Source organism: Typopeltis vanoorti, chromosome 26, assembly GCF_054136105.1.
Source record: "Typopeltis vanoorti isolate ZY-2024b chromosome 26, IOZ_Tvanoo_1.0, whole genome shotgun sequence".
In the NCBI taxonomy this organism is placed as follows: Eukaryota; Metazoa; Arthropoda; class Arachnida; order Uropygi; family Thelyphonidae; genus Typopeltis; species Typopeltis vanoorti.
The window spans coordinates 9,004,847-9,028,698 of NC_143574.1; the positions used below are offsets into that span (position 1 = coordinate 9,004,847).

General features: G+C 33.9%; 1 protein-coding gene across 1 annotated transcript in view; it reads right to left on the minus strand.

Moving 5' to 3' along the window:
* LOC150092305 (rab GTPase-activating protein 1-like) overlaps positions 1 to 23,852 on the minus strand; it is a 323,417-nt gene that overhangs the window by 92,381 nt on the left and 207,184 nt on the right. Inside the window, exons 17-18 of the mRNA XM_090414840.1 lie at positions 19,270 to 19,413; positions 4,493 to 4,534 (exon numbers count right to left, since the gene is read on the minus strand). Of these exons, the coding sequence (XP_090270966.1) occupies positions 4,493 to 4,534; positions 19,270 to 19,413 (186 nt within the window). The remainder of the gene's footprint in view (positions 1 to 4,492; positions 4,535 to 19,269; positions 19,414 to 23,852) is intronic.

Here is a 23,852-nt window from a genome sequence, read left to right on the forward strand (position 1 = left end):
GAATTAGAAGTTATCAAAAATACAGCCATCCTAAATGGATATAATCCCAAAACAACTCAAAAAATCATCAGTCACTTCTGCATACATCAAACCAGACAGGAAGAAGTGCATAGGATTCCCGTACCTTACGTTAAAGGCATCTCAGAACGTCTTTCTAAAATTATGAAGAAATACAATTTTGTCACTACTTACAAACCTATCAACCAAATTTACAACTTATTACCTTCTCCTAAGGACAAATTCTCACCCTTGATGTTACCTGGTGTTTATGAGATTCCATGCTCATGCAAATTATCTTACTTTGGACAGACAGGTAGGTCTGTTCAGAAATGCATCTCGGAACATCAAGACCACATTCGTCTTTTTAAACTGCAGAAATCTGGCCTCTCTCTCTCTCTCTCTCGGAATTGAAAAATCCAAACCATAGGATCCACTGGGAAAAGGCTAAACTTTTACATAGATCTTTATTTAAACATGAACGTTTATACAAAGAAAGTTCTGAAGCCCTACTACACAGACCAAACCTAAACCGCAACGACGTTCTTACTATACCTAAAGTATGGGAAATTATCATACAAAATTGTGTTAAATAATTAACTTTTTTTTTTTTTTTTTTTTTTTTGTACTACTTTAGCACGTTATGCACGTTTTCATGAGATTCTATTGTAATCATGCACCCTAACTGTATATTATTCCTAATTTTGTTTAAATACTGTACTGATGATGTCCTAAGATACTTAGGATGAAATATTTACAATTAAATAATTTTCACTGTGGTTTATACGTGTGTTTCTTCTAATTATGAACGCACCACAGGTTTCGTTATTTAAAAAAAATCTCCTGATGTGTTATTGCATATGTATAAGTAACACTGCATGATCTTTTGATGCTTTAAAACCTGGTGTAGTTTTCTCTTTTTTCTGAAATAAACATTTCGCTGGGCATTGTTTTCCTACCAAAGACCAGTCTTGTATGTATTGCAAACTTGCTGTTTTTCAATAATTTTTTGAGATCTCTAGTTTAGTAATATATATAAACCTGAAAAAATTATAAACAACAAATTAAAACCAAAATAACCTTCAAAACCCTTAAAAGTCATGAATTGCACACTTCAAAGTCACAATTTTTAATGGTCTCAAACAAGCATACGTCCAATAGCACAGAACTAACATGGGGAATTCCTAATAATTTTTTTTTTCTCATAATGGCTAGCAAGTCAACAGTAGGGATTCACAAAACAGAATGGAAATGTTGAAAAATTACATCCAACATAGTAGCAGGGTTTTTCCTTCACAAAAACTTAAAATGAACCACGCTATGTGAAGATTGCTACAATTCTCAACCCATGTTGCCTGTATTACCACTTGTATAACAATTCTTTTTATATGTGAATAGTGCTCATCATAATAATTTTATAGCAGCATGTCTAAAGTTCTTTCATTTGATATTACCAGCATTTCTGGAATCAGACCTCAAGGGACTGTACAGATACTATGAAAATCCCTCACATTTTCTAAGAACAATTTACTTAAAGACTGTCTTATTCTATTCAGTTTTTTAATATGACTGTACGTTACTTTGTCTTCGATGTGTCATTCTAAACTGTACCAATTCATATAAATATGTTAAATAAACTTTCACCTCCTACTCTGTTTTGACAATACTTATACTTTAATAATACTATGCAAAGTTTCTTTCTCCATATATCCTTCATCAACTACTTTATTTCTAATATCACTGTTGTACAATGACAAACAGCTAAACTAGGGGTTACCAACCCTATGCCCACGGGTGCCTTGACGCATGCCAACATATCCAGAGGTGCCCATCAGCCATATAGAATCTTATTCTATTGATTTTATTGCAGGAGATACATCGGCGGGAAATCAGCGCAGGAGGATCCTGCGTAAAAAGTCGCCCACTTTCAGTTTGTTAACAGCAGTTTTAGTCTTTCTCTCCAAATTTTAATCTTCAGCTAAAAGTCACTATCAGTGAGTTTGAGTGCATCTTTGCGAGCAGTTCTTGGGTTTTAAACACTTATCGTCCTCTCCTAAAATTAATGTGGATAGTAAAAAAAAAAGAAGAAAATATGTAATTATCAATCTGAATGGGAAGAAGCCTACTGCTTTGTTAAATAAAAGATAAAGGTCTGTTTAGTATGTGGCAATTCTGTTGCAATTATGAAGAAACATAACCTGGACCAGCATTTCAAGACCAATCATTTTTCGTTGACCACAACTATCCTGTTAATTCTGAACTGAGAAAGAAAAAAGTATGTGAACTGAAGTCAAAACTTACATTCAACAGTTAGTTTTTATTACACCAATAGTAAAGCATAAAAATGCCACCATTGCTTCTTATAAAATTATTCACGTAACAGCAAAAAGGAAAAAACCATATCAGGATGGTGAATTGATAAAAGAGGCATTTCTTGTAGGAGCAGATTCTTTGAGGGCTTTAAAAACAAACAAGAAATTATGACAGCGATATCAGACCTGCAGTTTCAAATAAAAATCGCAAGGTGATTGAGCTCAACTTCCCTTGACATGCAAGCCCAACTGAAAAATGATTTAAGAAAATGTGAATACTTATCCCTGCAATTTGATGAGTCAACGAATAATCAGATACAACAGAATTGGCTGTTTTAGTAAGAATGGTGTTTGAGGACTTTTCTGTTAGAGAGGAATTATTAAAATTATTGCCCATGAATGGTCAAACAACAGGAATGGAAATTTACCATCCATACATTTAAACAATACACTGAAACAATAATTTGCCTTAAAGCAAGTTTGTAGCAATCACCACTGATGGAACCCCAGCAATGGTGGGTGCATCCAAAGGATTTATTGCTCTTTGCATGGAGGACAAATAATTTCCAATCTTTACGTCATGCCATTGCATTATTTATCAAGAAGCATTGTTCGGTTAAGTTCTCCCCTTCTGTCACATTATGAAGACAGTTCTAAAAATAATAAACTCAATTAGAGCCTCTCCTCCACAGCACCACCTCCCAGTCTTCATTGAGAGTACCGACGACATAACTAAAAAACATCATATTCTTCATTCTGAAGTTTGCTGGCTAAGAAAAGGAAAAGTACTTTCAAGATTTGTGAGTTCGAATGAAGAGATAAAAGAATTTCTCAGTTCCAAAGGACAGAACTATGAGCAGTTAAGTGATCCTTTTTGGTAATGAATTTCGTTACGGATATCACAGAAAAATTAAATTCTCTTAACTTGGAACTCCAAGGAAAGGATAAACACATTGTGATGATGATAAGTTCGATCAGATTATTCAAAGAGAAGCTGACTTTGTGAATATACTATTTGGAGCAGAAATCTCTCGATCATTTCCGAAATCTGAAGAAAATGATTGACAACAGAGAGTTTGTCCCAGAATCATTTGTTGAATCACTTGAAGTGCTTCAGGAAGAATTTGCCAAGAGGTTTCAGCAATTTAACATCTTTGAGCCAATGGTATCATTTTTTTAAATCCTTTTGCAGACTTAAGTGTGTCGAAATTGCTGAACTCTCATTACAAACTTTAACAATGCAACAACAGAAGTACAACTGGAAATTTTAGATCTCAGGAATGATATCACATTAAAGTCATATAAAGGTGATGAAAACTTTTGCATACATTATCTTGTATGCAAAAAAGTTTTTGTGCATACATTATCTTGTATGCACAAACAGTTGTGCATACAAGATGTCTTTTTTTGGATCAACATAGTTGTGTGAGTCATTTTTTCCACCATGAACATCATAAAATCTAAATACAGATCACGACTGAAGGATTAACATCTTGACGACTGTTTGTGAGTTGCAACATCATCTTATAACAATCCTTTTGTTTATTTATCCACAACATAAATTTATCTTCATTGTTTGACTGCTTTAAGAAAGATGGCGAGGTGAGGAAGTGCCTCCAGAACTGTTTCCTCATCTTAAAAGTGCTCCGGAGCTCAAAAAAGGTTGGTAACCCCTGGTCTAAATGATTCTGTAAAATATTCACACAAGTCATTTATGAAGTAAGTAGAGAGGTTGTCCAAATAAATTAATACATTTAAGTTAAAAAGAAAAAAAATGATAATTTGGAAGTCTTTCATTTCCTTTGTTCCTTTTCAAATAAATTTAGGAAAATCACTTTGCTCCACTTTATTATTTTTTTATCTTTTTTATCATATAACTGATTTTACAGACCTTATTTCAGTGATTTTTATTAGTCAACAAAATGCATATAATATGTTTTTTTTTTTTTTAATTCAGTGTGGCTGAAGAAAGTGGTAAGGATGAGAGATTGTTATGAATTTAACATGGCTTCCTATATGTGTTTATTAAAATCAATAATTATCTCTAAATCAAAACCATATATAATACATTTATTTTTATTCTATAATGAAGTTATATGAAAATTGTACAGACACATTTTCCTTTATACTGTAATACTAGTGATAATCTCTTTATTCTATACATAATTATTCACTGCACTTACCATAAGCAGGGCTAATGCAACTTGGAAGATTGTGTCCATACCCTGTACATATATGAAAAATATTGTTACTAGTCAAAGAAAAAACATTCAACAAAATGTAGCAAAGAATGAAAAAATATTATAACAGTAGAAAATAATTACTTCAATAATTATTATTACAGCAAAACACTTGAAGAGAATTTCGGTTTGAATGCCGAATTATAGCAAATAAAGGATGGGTGATAAAATTTTATAATAAAGTTTGATACTTAATGCACAGTTGATTATTACACAATCTGTGATAAATGGAAAGAATCACATTGCTTTATTGTAACAGAATAAATAACTTCTTGTGGTGCTTTTTTGGTTAGCAATTTGGGATTGGCTGTCTCAAATTGCTAATAATGTATATAATGTATAGCGAATTTGAACTAAGAATAGACAGTGACTATTGCTGTTCTAGTTTTTCCAATTCTGAGGATAATCACAGAATTACAGAAGCTTATATGAACAATGTCTTTAAAGCATCTATAGAGTAAATTATTAAAGCATCCACAGATTTACAATTATTTACTTCTATAGAGTAAATTATTAAAGCATCCACAGAGTAAAAACTGGGCAAATGCCCAGTTTTTACTCTGTGGACTGTTTTTTCTGCACTGGCTGACTTCACATGATCAAAAATGTTTTCTTTAGGAAATCAGGATAAGTAGTAAAAATCTATTAGTGCAAAAACCTCAAACTTCAACAGAAACTATCACTGCACATGAGGTATCAATGAAAATGAAATGAAGCATAGAGAAATTACAAAGACAAAAACAGGTAACACCTTTTTTTTAAATAACAACTCAAGACAATTTATTCAGGAAACATGAATTAGAAAAAAAACATTACATATCTCTTGAATGGGAGAATTTCAAGTAGTGATATAGCAAATTTACAAATTGAGAAATTGGAAAAAGCAACTTAAAAGATTGTGTGTGAGATATAACTGATTGATTTGGCTGAGAGACATATCTGTGTATCTCTTCAATGTTGGGCATGTGCATGCATTCAAGATCTTGTGAATGCCAAAGTTGGATAGCAGTGCAATAACAGTCTGAAGATTATAACTGAGGTTAGTGTTGAGATGTAATGGATTGATTACAATTTCTTTAGATTCTACAATTTTTCTTTCCAGTTCATCATAGCATCGAAAGGTGTTTTCTTAATTTGCTCCATATGACTGGATGAGTGATAGTTTTCGTAGTTAGCTTCAGCAGAATTGAGGATGTGGTTAGACAGAGTGCTGTCTCTAGTTCTGTTATATGAGATGTCTCTCTTATGTTCTTCTAGACATAAATGGATTTTTCAGTCTGGTCAAAATAAGTGCACCAAATTTGTTGCAGTTACACCAAACATGGTAAATGCTTAGATATTTTAAGTTATGCTTTTGTTTGGGTGTACTGAATAAGGAACGGGGCTTGGGTAGAGAAATAGAAGAAGTCCGGATGTTACATTTTTTGAGAACTTTAGCTAACTTAGGTGAAACAGAACTGATATATGGTAGGGATATGTAGTCTTTTCATTATTTCTACCTTCAATATTGCAAGGAGGTGGATTGAATAGTAGCTTTCTAAACTGTTCGTTTTGAATAACCATTTTACTGAAAGGTTGTAAGAAGAAATTGAAGTTCATTGTTGATATCCTCTTCTTCAGAGGAGGGAGCAAGCAAGCACGTTTGCCTAGCATAGAGATAATGTCAAGTTTTTGAGGCAGATAGTGATGGGACTGTGCATGGAGATATTCAATTTTTCAGATATATAAGTGAGTTTAACATCAAGGAACAGGAGAGAGAGTCATCAATCTCTAATTCTGGAGTAAATTGGATTTTCAGGTATTGACTGTTAAGATGGTCTGGGAAATTCTTTAAGGAATTGGGACTATGACTCCAGATAAGGAAAATGTCATCTATATATCTCTTCCACAACCTAGGTTTCAATGGGAATGAAGAAAGCTTTTTCCTTAAAAGATTTTAAATATAAATTCATCAGTATGGGAGATAAAGGATTGCCCATGGCTAAGCCAAAGTTCTGTTTGTAAGCAGTGTCTTTAAACTAAAAATAACCAGAATTAATGCAATGGGTTAATAAAGACATTACTTTTTTCAATAAGTTATCCTTTAAGATAACTGGTAATTAATTTACGGAATTAACAACGCATATAAAGTATATTAATTAAAGATAACTTTAATGAATCACTTCTATATTTCGGCAATGTCACATTGCCATCTTCAGGAACATAAAGATATGGTATGTGCACTAAGGAACTAACAAAGCAACCAGTACAGCCGCTCTGGGCTGGCAGACCATGCCTTAGATACCCACCATAAAATTCGTTGGAAGAAAACAAAAATAATCCATCGCAGCAAGTTTAAATACGAAAGATTATTCAAAGAATCTTCAGCAGCTCTAAAAAACGTTCCTAACCTCAACAAATTTGGGTGCATGAAACTGCCCCAAATTTGGGAGACTTTCATTATGAGAACTTCAGCCCAACTGCCAAGACTACCAAATTAGCCCGCAAGAGGGCACCATTAGGACTTTAGGAACAAAATTAGTTTCTTACTTTCTTCCTCATTTGCTTTGTTAGTTCCTTAGTGCACATATCATATCTTTATGTTCCTGAAGATGGCAATGTGACATTGCCGAAATATAGAAGTGATTCATTAAAGTTATCTTTAATTAATATACTTTATATGCGTTGTTAATTCCGTAAATTAATTACCAGTTATGTCTAACCAAAGTATAAGTCTTACTACTAGAATTATCCTTTAAGAGAGTTAGAATTTCTTCTGTAGGCACATTTGTGAAGAGGGAAACAATCAAACCAACCATAACTTCCTCTTTTTGAATGTGCAAGTCCTTGACACTTGATGAAATCTACAGAAATTTCGAGGAAAGAGGAGGTTGAGCCAAATAAATATTTTAGGGATTTGGCTAAATGCTTTGAGAGCTTATATGTAGGAGAATCAGTGCTTTCCACAATGGGTCTATGTGGAGTATTTTCTTTATAAATTTTTGGTAATGCATATAAATAGGGGATCAAAGGATGAAGTGAACGAAGAGACAATCGAATATTTCTAGAAACTCTGTAGTGGTTCTCAGAAGGTTGTTGGTACAGTATCGACCTCATGAGTTGGATCTCTGTCAAGAATATAGTATCTGGTTGTAATAATTGAAACATTTTGTTATTATATTCTTCAGTATCCAGGATGACAGTTGAGTTGCCTTTATCTGCAGGTAGAATTATTATCTGTTTTTTTTTACTGCTTGATGTTTTGTTGGAGAAATATTGTCTATAGGAGGTTTTGCATTATTAATTATAAAAATGAATTCCCTATGAAGAAATTAGCTTCAATTTTTGGAAGTAACAGCTCCTTTGGAGTGGATTCTGGTGACATAATGAAATTAAAGCTTTTATTAAGAATATTCTTTTCAACATTAGAAGGGTGGTAACTGGATTTGTTAATAATAATTTTATCAGGAGAGAGTTGAAACTTTGATTTAGATGATTTTTCTTGTTCTTGCTTTAGAGCTTCGAATTTCTTAATTTCTGTCATTAAGAAGTTCCTTTTCAGCTCTATGGTATAGTATTTTGGCAAGTTTTGCTTTAATGTTTTCTTTTAAAGAAATTAATCTCAGAAAGAAGTCATGGAATTTACAACACTTGAGAAACACCAACTTGTTAATGTTTAGGCCAATTCTTCACAAAGTCTTATGGATGAGTTGTTGGACTCCCTGGAGGTGTTAAATCATAATAATAATAATAATAAAGGTAGACAAATGATGTGTTCTATATCTAACTTTCATCTTCCAGATTTTATCCTAGACAGTTTTTGCATGGTTGTTTGATTAATTGATGATGTAAATTTAATTCAGGATTGTTTTTGAATCTGACATCTTACATAATGTGCTTTGGCCTGAGCATGTTTAAATGCTATTAAGTTTGTTATTAATTAATTAAAAGAAACACGTATTAACCACAGTGAAAATTATTTAATTGTAAATATTTCATCCTAAGTATCTTAGGACATCATCAGTACAGTAGTTTTAAACAATAATAGGAATAACATACAGTTAGGGCGCATGATTACAATAGAATATCATTAAACGTGTATAACGTGCTACAGTAGTAAAAAAAAAAACTTTCACTGTGGTTAATATGTGTGTTTCTTTTAATTATGATCGCACCACAGGCTTTGTTATTTAAAAAAGTTTTATTCCTTCATGGGGAAATGACAGTGCAGAAGACAAACTTACTAGGAAAACTGCAATTAAAACAGGGTAAGCTACAAGCTAGAATATCTTTTTTAAAAAAGTGCAGACGCGATAATCTTATTCCAACCTTTGCAAAACTGAAGGGAGCCATCAAATCTCCAGGTGCCCATAAAATCTATCAAAAAGCAAGTCATTCCTTACTACTCAATCAGTTACGAGTGTCTAAGCATGAACTAGCAACAAACAATTTAGATATTACAGAGCTAGAAACAGACTTGTCAAATACGTTAAATCAAGAATTGCTACAATTAATTATAATTGTCTCAAAGAATTCGGGGAAAAAAACTTTTGATAAAAGTAATAGTGCTCTACATATTAAATACCTTAATCTATTAAATTGATCAAAAAAGATCACTAACAAATTACCAACATAAAAATGGGTAGTCAATTTATCTAACCGTCCACTAACAAAAGATGAATTAAATGTTCTAGCAAGAGGCCATAAATTTGCGATTTCACCAAAGTGTTTCTCATATTTAGACTTCATACATAATATAGAAAGAAACATCAAACATCTCTCCAGTATTGAAGCCAACAGACTTCGATTTGAAGTAGCTAAAGTGATCTACAATGCCAAACCTTCAGAATTAAATATCCCACCATCAGAATTGAAAGCTATTATTTCCTTAAAACGTAACAAAAATATAATCATTACTAGAGCTGATAAAGGAAATACCACTGTGGTTCTTGATACCAATTCATATGACATTAAAATGAATTTACTTCTTCAAGATCGTAATACTTACGCCAAATTGGATTATGATCTTACAAAATGTCAACTCAGAAAATTAAATAAGCTACTTAATGAAACTTCCTCCTTAGATGAAAAAACAATCAAAAAACTTAAGACATAACCATGCAAGACCTCCTAGAATTTATGGCTTACCTAAGCTACACAAAACTAATGTTCCACTTAGACCTGTCGTAGACTGTATCAGCTGTCCAACGTACAAGTTATCAAGATTCTTATTTAACCTTCTCCGCCCTCACATAGGCCACTCAGTTTCTTCAATCAAAAATTCTACTGAGTTTCACACAAAAATTAAAGCCATCCAACTATCAAAAACTGACTTGTTAATCAGCTTCGACATTGTCTCCCTCTTCACAAACATTCCCCATAAAGAAACAATAGAATTACTAACTCAAAAATTTCCATCTGATATAGTTGAATTGTTCAAGTTTGTTATTGCATCAGGTTACTTCACCTGGAAAGGTCAAATTTACAAGCAAGAAGAAAGAACAGCAATGGGATCTCCTTTATCACCAACCCTAGCAAACTTGTTTCTAGAACACCTTGAGGAAAAAATATTCTTTTGAACCCAAACCAAAAATTTGGTTAAGATATGTCGACGACATATTTGCAGTCTGGGATCATCCCAAACATGAATTACAACTGTTTCTAGATAAAATTAACCTTCTTCATCATCGCATCAACTTTACGTTAGAAAAAGAATCTCCACAGGGTATCTCCTTTTTGGATTTACACATCCAAAGAAAAGAAGACAGTATCATCGCCACGTCTGTCTTTTGCAAGCCTACATTCTCAGGTCGCTACATTCACAATTCTTCTGCTCATCATCCATCTCAGAAATCTGGCATTATTAAATCACTAGTTTCCAGAGCACACAAATTCTGCTCCTCTGAAGAATCTTTAAACCAGGAATTAGAAGTAATCAAAAATACAGCCATCCTAAAACAACTGAAAAAATCATCAGTAGTCACTTCTCCACATATCAAATCAGACAGGAAGAAGTACACAGGATTCCCATACCTTACGTTAAAGGCACCTCAGAACATCTTTCTAAAATTATGAAGAAATACAATTTTGCCACTACTTACAAACCTATCAACAACTTGTTACCTTCTCCTAAGGACAAACTATTACCTTTGATGCTGCCTGACGTTTATGAGATTCCAGGCTCATGCAAATTATCTTACTTTGGACAGACAGGTAGGTCTGTTCAGAAACGCATCTCGGAACATCAAGACCACATTCGTCTTTTTAAACCGCAGAAATTTGGCCTCTCTCAACACGGAATTGAAAATCCAAACCATAGGATCCATTGGGAAAAGTAAAGTCTAAACTTTTACATAGATCTTTATATAAACATGAACGTTTATACAAAGAAAGTTCTGAAGCCCTATTACACAGACCAAACTTAAACCGCAACGACGTTCTTACTATTCCTAAAGTATGGGAAATTGTCATACAAAATTGTGTTAAATAATTAATTTTTTTTTTTTTTGTACTACTGTAGCATGTTATGCACGTTTAATGAGATTCTATTGTAATCATGCACCCTAACTGCATGTTATTCCTATTATTGTTTAAAACTACTGTACTGATGATGTCCTAAGATACTTAGGATGAAATATTTACAATTAAATAATTTTCACTGTGGTTAATACGTGTGTTTCTTTTAATTATGATTGCACCACAGGTTTCATTATTTAAAAAAAAATAAAAATTAAGTTTGTTGGTAGGATGTCTATGAAACATATCCCATGTTCAATCTTGATCATTTTTTTAGCTGATTGGTAGTCACGGTTCCACCAAGGCTTTGGATGGAGTGGAAATTGGGATGATGTTTTCAGAACTGCTGCAGTGACTGCATGAATAATACAATCTATCCAACTAATCTTGCAGAGCAAGATTGGTTATCATGCTCTTTGCTACCACATTGAGCAGATGGCAGAGCCATGACAGGCAGTATGGGCATGTTCCTATTTCTGGCATTTGAAGCATCTTAGTGGATTAGGAATGCACAGTCTAACATGACAAGTGGGATACATTGCTTTAGCAGATGTTGGAGGCTTAGGAGTATCAAATGTAAGAATGTTTATGGTTGGAACCAGGTGGCTATCCCTATGGATTAGGATATGCCTCATACCTATCACCCTAGATCTTTAAGTTCTGAACATACCTCTCCTCATCAGGAGGAGGAGAGGTATGTTCAGAACTTAATCACTCCTCTACAGGAATTCAGTGTAATTGTTATTGGTATTCCACCCATTGATGTAGCTCTGAGTAGTTTTTTGGAATGTTGTTTCTACGAGGACATTGCCAGAATGTAGTTTCTTAACCTGTTTGAGAGAACCTGCCACTCCTAGATCCTTTTGAATGAAGAAGGGTGACATTTCCCCTATTAGCTTTTCATTTGTTGCACAGATGATTAGAAAAACTGGTGCATTTGTACTGGTATTACATCTTTTATTTCTTACTTCTGTTATCAAAAGGTGTATCAATATGTGGTTGGGGCTTTAAGGCCCCTGAAATGATTGAGGATGAAGGATTCATGCTTGACTATTTTTTTGATGTGCTAGTTCCCCACCCACCATGGAGCCACAAATGGATACCCATTATCCAGCAAGCAATGACTGCACTCAGAAGGGGAATAACAGGGTTACCCCAGATGCTATATGAGCTTGACCCTTGCAGGCCTAACTGGTAGCCATCCAGGACTGCCGGTCTTGCTGAAGCAGAGGCCAAATTACTGCAGGACTACCAGGATCGCCCCCCCCCCCTTTCTGGATGTCCACAGGTCATCCAAAAAAAAAGGGGGGGGGGCGATCCTGGTAGTCTTGCAGTAATTTGGACTACCATCACTGAGATCCACTGCAAGATAGAATAGTAAAAAAACTCAGGAGAAGTAGAGCAAAGAATACAGGAAGAAAAGCAAAGAAAAAGAGGAAGAACGAAATTACCATCACTGGAAGGTCTCCTCCATCATGAACAGGTGCCTCAGATGGAGGAGATATTGAAACAAACTCACTCTCAGCAGAACCGATGACAGGCACTATATCAGTTTGAGAAGTGCAGAAGAATTACATTAAGACTAAAACAGGTGAGATACTACCAATTAACAACTATAAGATATTACAATTGGCAACAGTGATCATGAAAAGAAAGAACAGCTCTAGTCAATACTAACACGAGATAAAAACTTTTTTAAATGGCAAGCAATTTAAGTAGAGTAATGAGAGAAAATTTCAAAATGGGAAATTGGATGATGAAACTTATTTGTACTAATGGTCCCAGACTGGCAAGTAACCAAGCAGGTACCACAATAATAGACAGAAACTTGTAAGACAGCTCAGTTATGTTTTAAAAGTAGCTAAACAAAAGTCACGGAACTTTTGTTTTAGCTAAAAAAGTCAAAAAAGGAGGAAAGAGTACTATAAAAGGAAACAAAGATGATAAAGGTAACATAAAAAGTGAAGAAAAAAGATGTTCTAGATGTATGAAGTAATCATAATGAAAGATATGAGAGTAACAAAAGTGCATTAGAAAACATACATATGAACACTCGAGGTAGAAAAACACCATCAGAAACATACAATGTAGAAGTACATCTGGAATAAATGATATTTGAATAGAGATGTGCAAATATGGAGATAAAAAGTTTTATAGTGGCTATGCTGCATAATTCAGAAGCGCTGGGTCAGAAGGTCAAATTCAAGAGGAATAGAGTAATGCTATCATAGTAACCTCTTAAGAAAAAAAAAAAAAAACGAATGCAAGAATACTCGAGGAATTTACATAATGAATGTTCCATGAATGATTATGAAAGCATACTTCCTTGAGGGTGCATATCAGGAAATTGATGATGACTTCAAAAGGGGCTAAAAACTATTGTGGCAGCGAAACCAAGGGAGGAACAAGCTGGATTCAAGGAATATATTTTACTATGAGACAAACAGTTAAGAAATCATAGGAATAAAACAAGAATCTGCACTGAAGTTTTGTAGATCTGGAAAAGGCATCTGATAAGGTAGGTAAAAAAGAAAAGCTGTTCAAAATCCTAAAAACATTTTATTTATTCATATTTTAAAATAATGTTAAAGTTGAGTTGGATTAAGGGAATGGATAGGCTATGACACTATTGGACTTTGCTAAGGCATTTGACAGGATACAAAATTAAAAGCTGTTGGATAAACTTGAGAATACTGGATTGAAATAAAAGTTATTGACTTATATAAGTGGGCTGAGGATGGACAGATATCAGAAAGTAATGTATGTGTGTGTGTGTGTGTGGCAGTGGAATTGAGGTTTTTAGGACTTTATCATTGTTTAGATTGGGATGGCCAATCAAAATTTCACAGACTTTCTTAATTTGGACTCTTACCAAATTTTATATGATGTAAAGAACAGGTTACATTCCAATTAGTTCAGTGTCATGTGTTAAGTGATCACAGAGGCCCAAATTATCAAAAATGTTAAATTAGATGTTTTTTCTGGATTGAAATCTACAGGTGCACTGGATTCAGTACATCGCATGATGGAGTGGGGAGGGGATCTTTTGATGAATTAAATATGTTCTTCAATTTTGTAGGGGGGGTTGAAAAGTGGCATTAAGGTTGAAACTGTGTAGCATTCTTTCTCATATCTCTTTAGAATGGTTATGGTATGCAGTGCAGTGACTACACTGCATAATTCAGAAGGCCTAGTCAGAGAAGGTCAAATTTCAAATAATTGGAGCAAAGCTTACATACATAGTTCCCGATCTATAAAAAAAGGGGAATAAATCTGTTTGTGATAATTAACAGAGGAATTTATCTATTAAGTGTTCCCGGTAAGATTTATCTAGGCATACTCGAGAGGAGGCCAAGAAAAATTGTGAAAGAGAATAGGAAGAGAAGAACAAGCTGGATTCAGGGCAAATAGAGGTAGTTAAGATAAGATTTTCACTTTAAGACAAATAGTTGAGAAATCATGAGAAGATAACAAGGACCTGTACTTAAATTTGTAGAGCTGGAAAAGCAGCAAAAACAAGGTGCATTTTGAAATGCTAGAATTATATGGTACAAATATAACATTATACAGAGTGATACATAGTTACATTTAAGATGCAAGTCTGCAGTTAGACTTGAATGAAATATATTGGAAGATAGTTTAATATTATTTTAGGTGTGAGACAAACATACATATTATCGCCAGTTATTCATCATCTATATGGGTTGCATTATGGAGGAAAGTGGAATTAAATCTGAAATTAGAATCAGATATATCAAACTTAGCTCTTTGCTTTATGATGATGTGTTCTTAAATACATCCGATGCAAGTTTCTGGGATTCTATGACTAAATTGAATAACAGCCGTAACAAACTTGGCATGAAAATCAGTCATAAAAAGACCAAAACTATGAAAATAAGCATGAATTTAAAACTTCAACAGAATAAACAAAGCTGATATGGAGAAGCCAGTTGAATAAATTTATATAGAATAAGACAGAAATGAGCTAAACACTAAACTAGCAGTGTACAAGACAATGTTCAAACCAGTTTTATGTTATGGATCTGAAAGCTGGATTAGAATAATGCGCTTAATCAGACTAGAGATCCCAGATGAGAGTCCTGAGAAAAATTTAGATGCCATTGAGTGAACAGATGACATAATCATATTACAAATGAAGAGAAAGGAAGGAACTTGATATTGCTAGCATTCAAGAATGTGCATGTTTAACCAATGGAAGAAGAGAATATTTAACGACCAAGTTAATTACAAAAACAATGTACAACACTATTTTCTTTCTTTTTTTTTTTTTTATAAAGTTTATCAGCTTTATGAACAATAGGAATTGTCACTTTTAAAAAGTAGAAAAGTAAGAAGCTGTGACTGCATTTTTTTGAGCTTAGTAAACTTAACCTTTTTAATATAAATCATATTAATCTAAGTTGTTTTTAATCACTTAACGGAAAATAGTCTTATTAAATATCCTAATTTCAGAAAAAAAGGTAGTCACCATGTCCTCTGTAAATGTGTAGAAAATAAGCAATATGATGGATAAATAGTAGCACAAGGAAACCTTACAGCCCATCTGGGACTGCATAAAGATAGCACATTTTGTATAATGCTTGTTTTTCTATGCTTTTGTTATCCAAAAATTATTGTTGTTAAGATTTGGGCATGTATTATTATTACTACTACTACTAGAGACCTCCAGGGAGGCCACATGTCATCTGCACCTGCTGTTATACTTTTTATTGAGTTCATTCACACAACCTGCACTCATTACCTCCAAAGGCAAGCCAATCCATTCAGACAGAGCTCTAATGAGAAAAAATATCTAGCATTCACCTCTTCTTGTCTACATTCATAGTCAACTTCCATGCATGTCTTATCCCCACCTTCATAAAATGAAAACTTCCACCTTTTTTTATTATGTTATATTCTGTCAGGACTGTATAAGTGAAAAAGCACTAACCATTTGTACTTTTTCATAAAATCAGATGTCTTGCATGAAACATCTCGCACTTCACGCAAAATGTTGATATCTGACATGAGTCATATTCTTCTTCTATCTTAAAATATTATTTTATGGAAAAATATTTCCCCTCCGCTTCAAATTGGCTACTTCTATTTGAAAATGATTTCTGCCATTGAGTTAGTTCCTCAAAACAGTAAATGGTATTCAAAGGAGAAAACCCAATAAGAAGTAAAATAGCAACAGATAATAAAATATTAGAACAAGTAAATACTTTCAGATACTTGGGATGAGATCTATCACATGAAGAAGAAAAAGACATAGACACTAAAATATCAAACCTTTGTCAAAGTAAATGGCATAATAAATAATATATTTAAGCCATCCCTAGTACAAAAACACACTAGAATCAGACTATATAATGTCTTGTCAAAACCAACTCTACTATACGGAAGCAAAACATGGACCATAAAAAGGAAAGAGGAAGAACGAATTCAAACAGCAGAAATGAAGTTGCTCAGAAAAACAGCTGGATATAACAAGTGGGACCATAAAACAAATGAAGAAATCTTATAACCCCTGAAAATAAAACCAATTAATTACTACATAAGACAGTATAAACAAAAATGGCTAGAACATTTAAATCGAATGGACAACAGCAGACTACCAAAAATATTATACAGATACAAAATAAGTGGAAAAAGAAGAATCGGAAACCAAGAAAGAGATGGTATGAGACCAGAGTAGGCCACTTGGTCTGAAATCCATGTTAGGAAGAAAAAGAGAAGAAGGGTTAGTTCCTAGGATTTCTGTGGATATCCAGCTCCCCATGATGAGAACTCAAGACAAGTCAAAATCAATACCGTAATATTCTCATCATAATGTATAACATTATACACACCTGAGAAGGGAATGTGTATAGTACATTATGGGATACAAAAGAGCAACTTGATGTGATGCTATCTGCTCTTTATATACAAAGGTTATACTGTAAAAATATTTCACATGAAAACCTTTATTTATTCTTGGGTGAAATGAAATGAAAACATTTCTTTTCAATATATATGCAAGTCATTTTAAAAGTTCTATACACTGTACTAATGTTGTTAAATCAAATATTTATTATTATTTGACACCTCCAGGGAGAGTGTGCCAACAGCATCGAACGATTGATCACCTTCCAACTACTAACCGTGTTTAAACTTGCTTAACTTTTTGCATGAGTCATTAGTAGCAGAGGCTCTACCAATCGACCAATCTCTGCCGGCTTCTATTGAACCAGATATATTCACAAGTTTTCAATACAATCTCCATTCAGCCTATCAATGCTACCTGAAGTTTGCATCTTGCATTCCTGTCAAGCATCTTTTTTTATTGGTGCATGTGTTAAGTTAGGTCACCTTATCAAGAAATACATGTCATGTAAGGACTGAACAAGGAGAAAGCACTAACCATTTGTACTTTTTCATAAAACAGATATCTCACGTGAAACACCTCATACTTCAAGCAAAATGTCGATATTCAACTTGAGCCAGGTTCTTCTTCCTATATGAGATATAATTTTGTGGAAAAAGCACACCAGAAATAGAATGCAATAATGTCTTTCTGTTGTCTGCTATTCTATCATCCCACTGGCCATGCTTGTGATCTGTGCAGAACTTTTGAAATGTCCCTCATATACGAGGATGGTCTGAAAAGTTCTTGTCCTAAGAATGAAAAAAAGAATTTATAATTTCACAATTATTTTTATTTTTCAACATAATCTCCCTTAAGACTAATACATTTATTCCAGCGATGCTCCAGCACCATTATCCCATCCCTGTAGCGCTTGTCAGTAAGATCTGCAAAATACCCTTCTACAGCTGTAATCACATCTTGATTTGAAGAAAAACGCTGACCAGCGAGGAAGAGTTTTAGTTTTGAGAAGAGATAGAAGTCAGAGGGAGCCAAATCTGGGGAATAGGGTGGATGTTCCAACAATTCATAGTGCAAATCCCTTAATTTTTCCATTGCCAAAACACTTTTGTGGGCAGGTACATTGTCCTGATGAAAGATGATTTTTTTTCCTTCTGCAAACCGGGTCTTTTCTCACGAATTTTTTCATATAGTCTGGTTAAAAGATCGGAATAATATTTCCCGGTTATTGTTTTACCCTTTTCAAGATAATTAATAAACAAGATGCCTTTAGCATCCCAAAACACAGATGCTATGACCTGTCCTGCTGATGGAACCGACTTTGTCTTCTTTGGCGTTGAACAACCAGCTATTGTCCACTGTTTTGACTGCTGTTTGGATTCTGACGTGTAATGGTGAATCCAAGTCTCATCCATAGTAATAAATCAACGCACAAAATCAGTTTTATTCTTGTTAAAATGCTTTAAGCACTGTCCAGATATTTTCATGAGAATATGTTTTTGATCTGCTGTGAGCAAGCGCAGCAATCATCTTGCACAAAACTTTTCATATGCAATTCTTCATGCAAAATATATCCTGCACGTTCTTTTGAAATGCCTATAGTCTCAGCAATTTCATGCACTTTGACTTGCGGTCATCCAATACTATATCGTGCACTTGATCAATGATTTCTGGTGTTGTTACACTTTTTGGAAGTCTTTCATGTGGATCATCTTCAAGGATAATACAGCCTCATTTAAACTCAGCAGCCCTATTTCTTAATTGCCGGAAACAAAGGAGAAGAGTGCCCATAAACTTTTATGAACTTTTAATGAATTTCTTTCGGTGTTAAACCTTCTTTTACCAAAGAATTTTATAACTGCACGATACTCAATTTTATCCATTTCAAGGGATACGGACAACACTTTTGCTTCAGACAGCTGTATAAAACAAACTACTTGATAGAATGACTTGCAATTTCACATGGATGCTTATGACAGATGTACCAACTTAGAAAAAAAAATCTCTTGTCGAGGCCGAGAACTTTTCAGACGATCCTCATATATGAGGTAGATAATTTGGCTATTATTGCTGTGTGTAATCATATTCATTTGATTTTTGTCCTATAAATATTTTCTGTAATATAATTATGTTGATCAATTAAATGGCTTTAAAGATTCTGCTATTATTTAATTTTTTGGCATTGTTAAGTCCTAAAGTAGTTTATGAATGATGATGATAATCAACAAAACTTTATAGACATGACAAATTATTCGGTTCATTTAAATGACAGCATTCAGTTTTTAATGATAAAAATGTATTAAACCAAAAATTTACAAATATATTGTACAAGGTATAAATAAATAAAAAAATCACTTACATCTAAAAGAAAGAAGTCCAATATACAGAAAACCACACAGAGAGGAAACTTGGCTGTAAAAAGAGTCATAAACCACTGCGTACCAAACATATGAACCTCAACACCAAGGTCAATAAAGTGTGCATAAAGTTCAGGTATTTGATCCTATGAATAAGACAAAAAAGCATAATAATGACATATTCTGGTAGTTAAAAAAAATTACAATTAAATGCATTGGTACACTTAGTTATTAATTCTGAAGTGGATACTTTATATAATCAAATGCAATCAAAAATTTGCTAAAAATATAATTAAGTCTGCACTAAAACAAAGTGGTGTATTTATGTATTTTGGATTCCAGCGATATCCACAGCAAATTTAGCACTGTCAATTATAATTTTAATATACTGTACTGTATCCAATGACATGAAGTTGATCATCTAATCAGTGATCACCAATATGGTTTCTGTAAGTCGAGATCTGCAGTATACACTTGGAAAGAAGTCAATGGACACCCCCCATGGGCAAGATGAATTGTGCCATGTAACAAGTCATGTGTTTGTAGCCAGTATAAACTGGAGGAATATGATGCTCCCAAGAGTCAGTGAAACTGTGTCCAGGCGAAATGGCTGTGAGAAGGGACCTGGCAAAGTTTTAAAAAAAATACTGTGATAGGATGCCATGTTGCAGGCCTATCTGTTAGACAAATTAGGCCATCCCAGGTGAACAATCAGTGATACCATACTGAGATGGAAGTACAGGGAGTCAACTGCAAGTGCTACAGCAGTAGGCAACTCACCATGCTCACTGTACATGACCATAGGGTGCTACAAAGGATAATATGTAAAAACTGCCATTTGTCAGTTGACATGTTGAATGCAGATTTCCAGGCATTGGATGGAACACAGATCTGCACAAAAAAAAAATCCAGAATGAGATTCACAACATGGGTTTCCATGGTAGGACTAAAATATGCAAGCCCAACGTTACCTGAACCAACGTGCAGGGTCATCTTCAGTGGTGCAAAGAGGCATGTACAGTGGGACGTGGAAGCTCGGAAAGCTGTGTTATGGAGCAACACATCATGCCACACCCTCCACTGAGCAGATGGATGGGTGTGGCAGATATCAGGCAAACGTCTCTTACTACAGTGCGTAATCCCAACTATGAAATTCAGAGATCCCATTTTTCCTGGTTTGGTCCTGAACCTCGGTGGTGCCTCACATATCTCTTGAAGTTCAATGTTCACACTGAACTCCGAGAGGTATGTGAACATTCTGGACAATGCAATGCTTCCTACTTTGTGGCATTTCTATTAATGGAACTGACCACTGTCTCTTTCAGCAAGACAAAGCACTGTGTCATAAGGCTGCTTCTGCATGGTTTGTGTGATGATGTCCATAAACCATGCAGTTGCATCTGTGGAATGAACTAGAGCATCAGGTGAGGCCAAGGGATAACTGCTCACAACAGTCCAGGACCTCATTACATGCCTACAGGAAGAATGGCCCAAAATTCCCATTGATTGCTATCATACGATTGTGGAAAGTATGCCCTGTAGGATTGCAGTGAAAGGAGGTCCTACATCTTATTAAGACAGACATCACTGCTGTTTGTTCCCCACACTATGGTGTACGTTGACTTCTTTCCAAGCAGTGTATCTCCTTGTCTACATCACTCAACTCTGGACACATGCTATAGAAATGTTTGGAGAAACTCATGCTGTTACACTTGACATTTTCAAAGCAATGGATAGGATATGACACTGAGGACTTCTCAGCAAATTACCATCTGGTCTGCCTGATCCCCTCAGATTCTTCCTTCAGATTTTTCTATTAATACAGGTTCCCAGAGTCCATTATGTCATCTTCCCTCTTCCTGATATATATATATATATATATATATATATATATATATATAAATGATCTTCTCTCACTGATCTCAAATCCTATTCATAGTTCTGCTATCACATGATACATATTATCATATGACAAATCTTGCAGCACTCAAACTTCAAGATCATCTATGAGTGTCCTAAACCATGATCTCCATACCATCCTTAAATGGGGATGATTTTGACATTTTTCTTGCAAACAAGAACTTAGTTCTTTCCCTTTACAATTAGTAATGCTTAGCTTAATAGTGAAGTCTGAAAAGGAAGACCAGATTGTGCTTCTCTGACACTTACTCCTAGCCTTTCCAGGCATAACATTACTTCTACAGCATTTTCAGTTTCAAAAAACTTGGTGTCCTTTTTTTAGGCAAGGATATTACTTCTATTACCTCTAGAAAAATCACAAATCTACCCAATCTTTCTTGATGGCACACTTAAGACCTCTCTAAAATTTCTTGCTGCTGTTCACATCTGTGCTGTTTAGCAGAACTTGCAATCCATCATGTACTTAATTTCTGCTAATCCTACAGTAACGTGAGCACCAGCTGTTCAACAGTCTTTTACAGTTGGACTGCTGACTCATCTACCCTGCTACTCCTATTCATCTTTCATTTCATTTACTATGCTTTTATGGAACAGCCTTTCCAAGGACTACAACCACCAATCTTCAAAAAGAATATCAAAGAAAATAATACTTTTATCTCTTGACACCTGCTCACATAAGGCACTGATTTGTGATATGCTTTGCAATCTCCTTGTATGGGAGTGATAAAATTTTTTTTTTTAAAAAAATTAACAAATGAAACAATTATTTTCCAATAAATCCCGTGCATACCCATTTCTGATCATTTAAGAATTTAAGAGGAAAATCTATAAACAGGTGTATTTTCTGCATTACTAGCAAAACACTTAAAAGTGGGACAGTCCATTAGCATTTATCCCAAAATGTTATTATAAAAGAAAAATTGTTCAATTCATTAACAGCTGAAATAAATTAAATATGGAATATTATATTCTTAAGGAGAGAAATTATATAATATAAAGTCAAGTCACAGCACTAAACTGAAGATTGCATTCTAAATAATAAATTAGGAAAAGATTGTAAACAACTGTGAAAAAAAAAAACCATGTTTTGTAATATGGTTACTTAAACAGACTGTTTAAGTAACCATACTGTCTTTATCTTGCTATCTTGGCATTAAACACCTATTTTGTTAACAGGTGTTTAATGCCAAGATAGCAAGATAAAGATCCAGAGGAAGACTCAGATCTGTGTGGATTGAAGCAGTCAGAAGTGCTGTAGAAGATAGAAATATAAGATTTAATTATTATAATTACGGCTATTATAGCCTGTTTTTGTTTAGCCGTAATTATAATAATAGTGTTTAAGAGGAGTAACATGGGATTTTTCCCAGAGACTATACTTAATAAGATTTAATATTACTGGAGTATTCACAAGTCATAGTGTAATTTTGAGAAAAATTACTTACATTAATAATAATGGAAACTTAATCATGTAGTGCTGTCATAGTATTCTATTTACTCCTTGAGTGCACATTTCAGAAAATTGATAAGATCAGTTGTGTTTAAACATTTATAGTTTCAGATGTCTTTCTACAAGTACTGATATGTACTCCTGATTATATTCATTCTGGATTATTATTATTATTATTATTATTATTTTCTTCATTGTTTTATAGGTTGTAAAATTTTCAAAACAACTGCACCACGAGACATCCAAAATGTTTTATGAGAATATAAATAAGTCCATAACTGGCAACTCATCTTCCTTATTTAATAATACAGTTAACACCTAGTAATGGGAGACACCACATGAAGGATAAAGCTAGACACTAGGCATGAAGCCCTAATTGGTTCTATGCATATCTTGGAAGCTATGTCGAGGGCTCCTTTCACAAGATGTCTAAATGAATTTTTTAGATGTTTTTAATATATATTTTTACATCACAATTTTGATGGATGTATCATGTGTTATTTACAAAAACAATAAAAAAAAAAACTATAAATCGACTATAGGTCATACTGTTTAAAGAAGTTATACTATTTATTTTGCCCTGAGAAAAACTTATATTTACATGATTTCACATCCGATTATGTGTGAAAAGTAATAATGCTTTAATTAGTCCTTCAGTATGAATGTTGAGAGGATAAATTATATGAGTAGGAGATATAAAGGTGCACTGCAAAAAATGGGAGGAGAAACCTGTATGAAGCAATATACTTATTAATCACTTACAAGAAGAGTAGTATTTGGTCAGAGAGCAGAAGTGCTGTTCACTCAACCAATAAGATTTATAAACTTAGCTGTTCAAGCAACACTACATAATTAACCCCCACAATAGTATACGCTATCATAACAAATTAACAAAAAGTCCCCACCAAATCCCATGCTCAATGGTATCCTAAGGAAATTCACTATAAACAAAGCATCTGTACTTCATTTAGATCAACGAAGGTATAAAAAACATTCATGAGAACAGGAATGGAAACATTTTAGAATTTTTGGTGATAAACAAGAAAAATCAAGAAGTAATGGGTAATCAACAGACATTTAATATGCACAAAGTATGCTTCAAGTTTGGCATCATCTTCAGAGAAAAAGTGAAGAGCACTCTTCCAAGGAATGGTGAATGAATGATGTGTAAAGTCAGACTTCCACAGTTATCATTCATTCAGCTTTCCTTGGAAG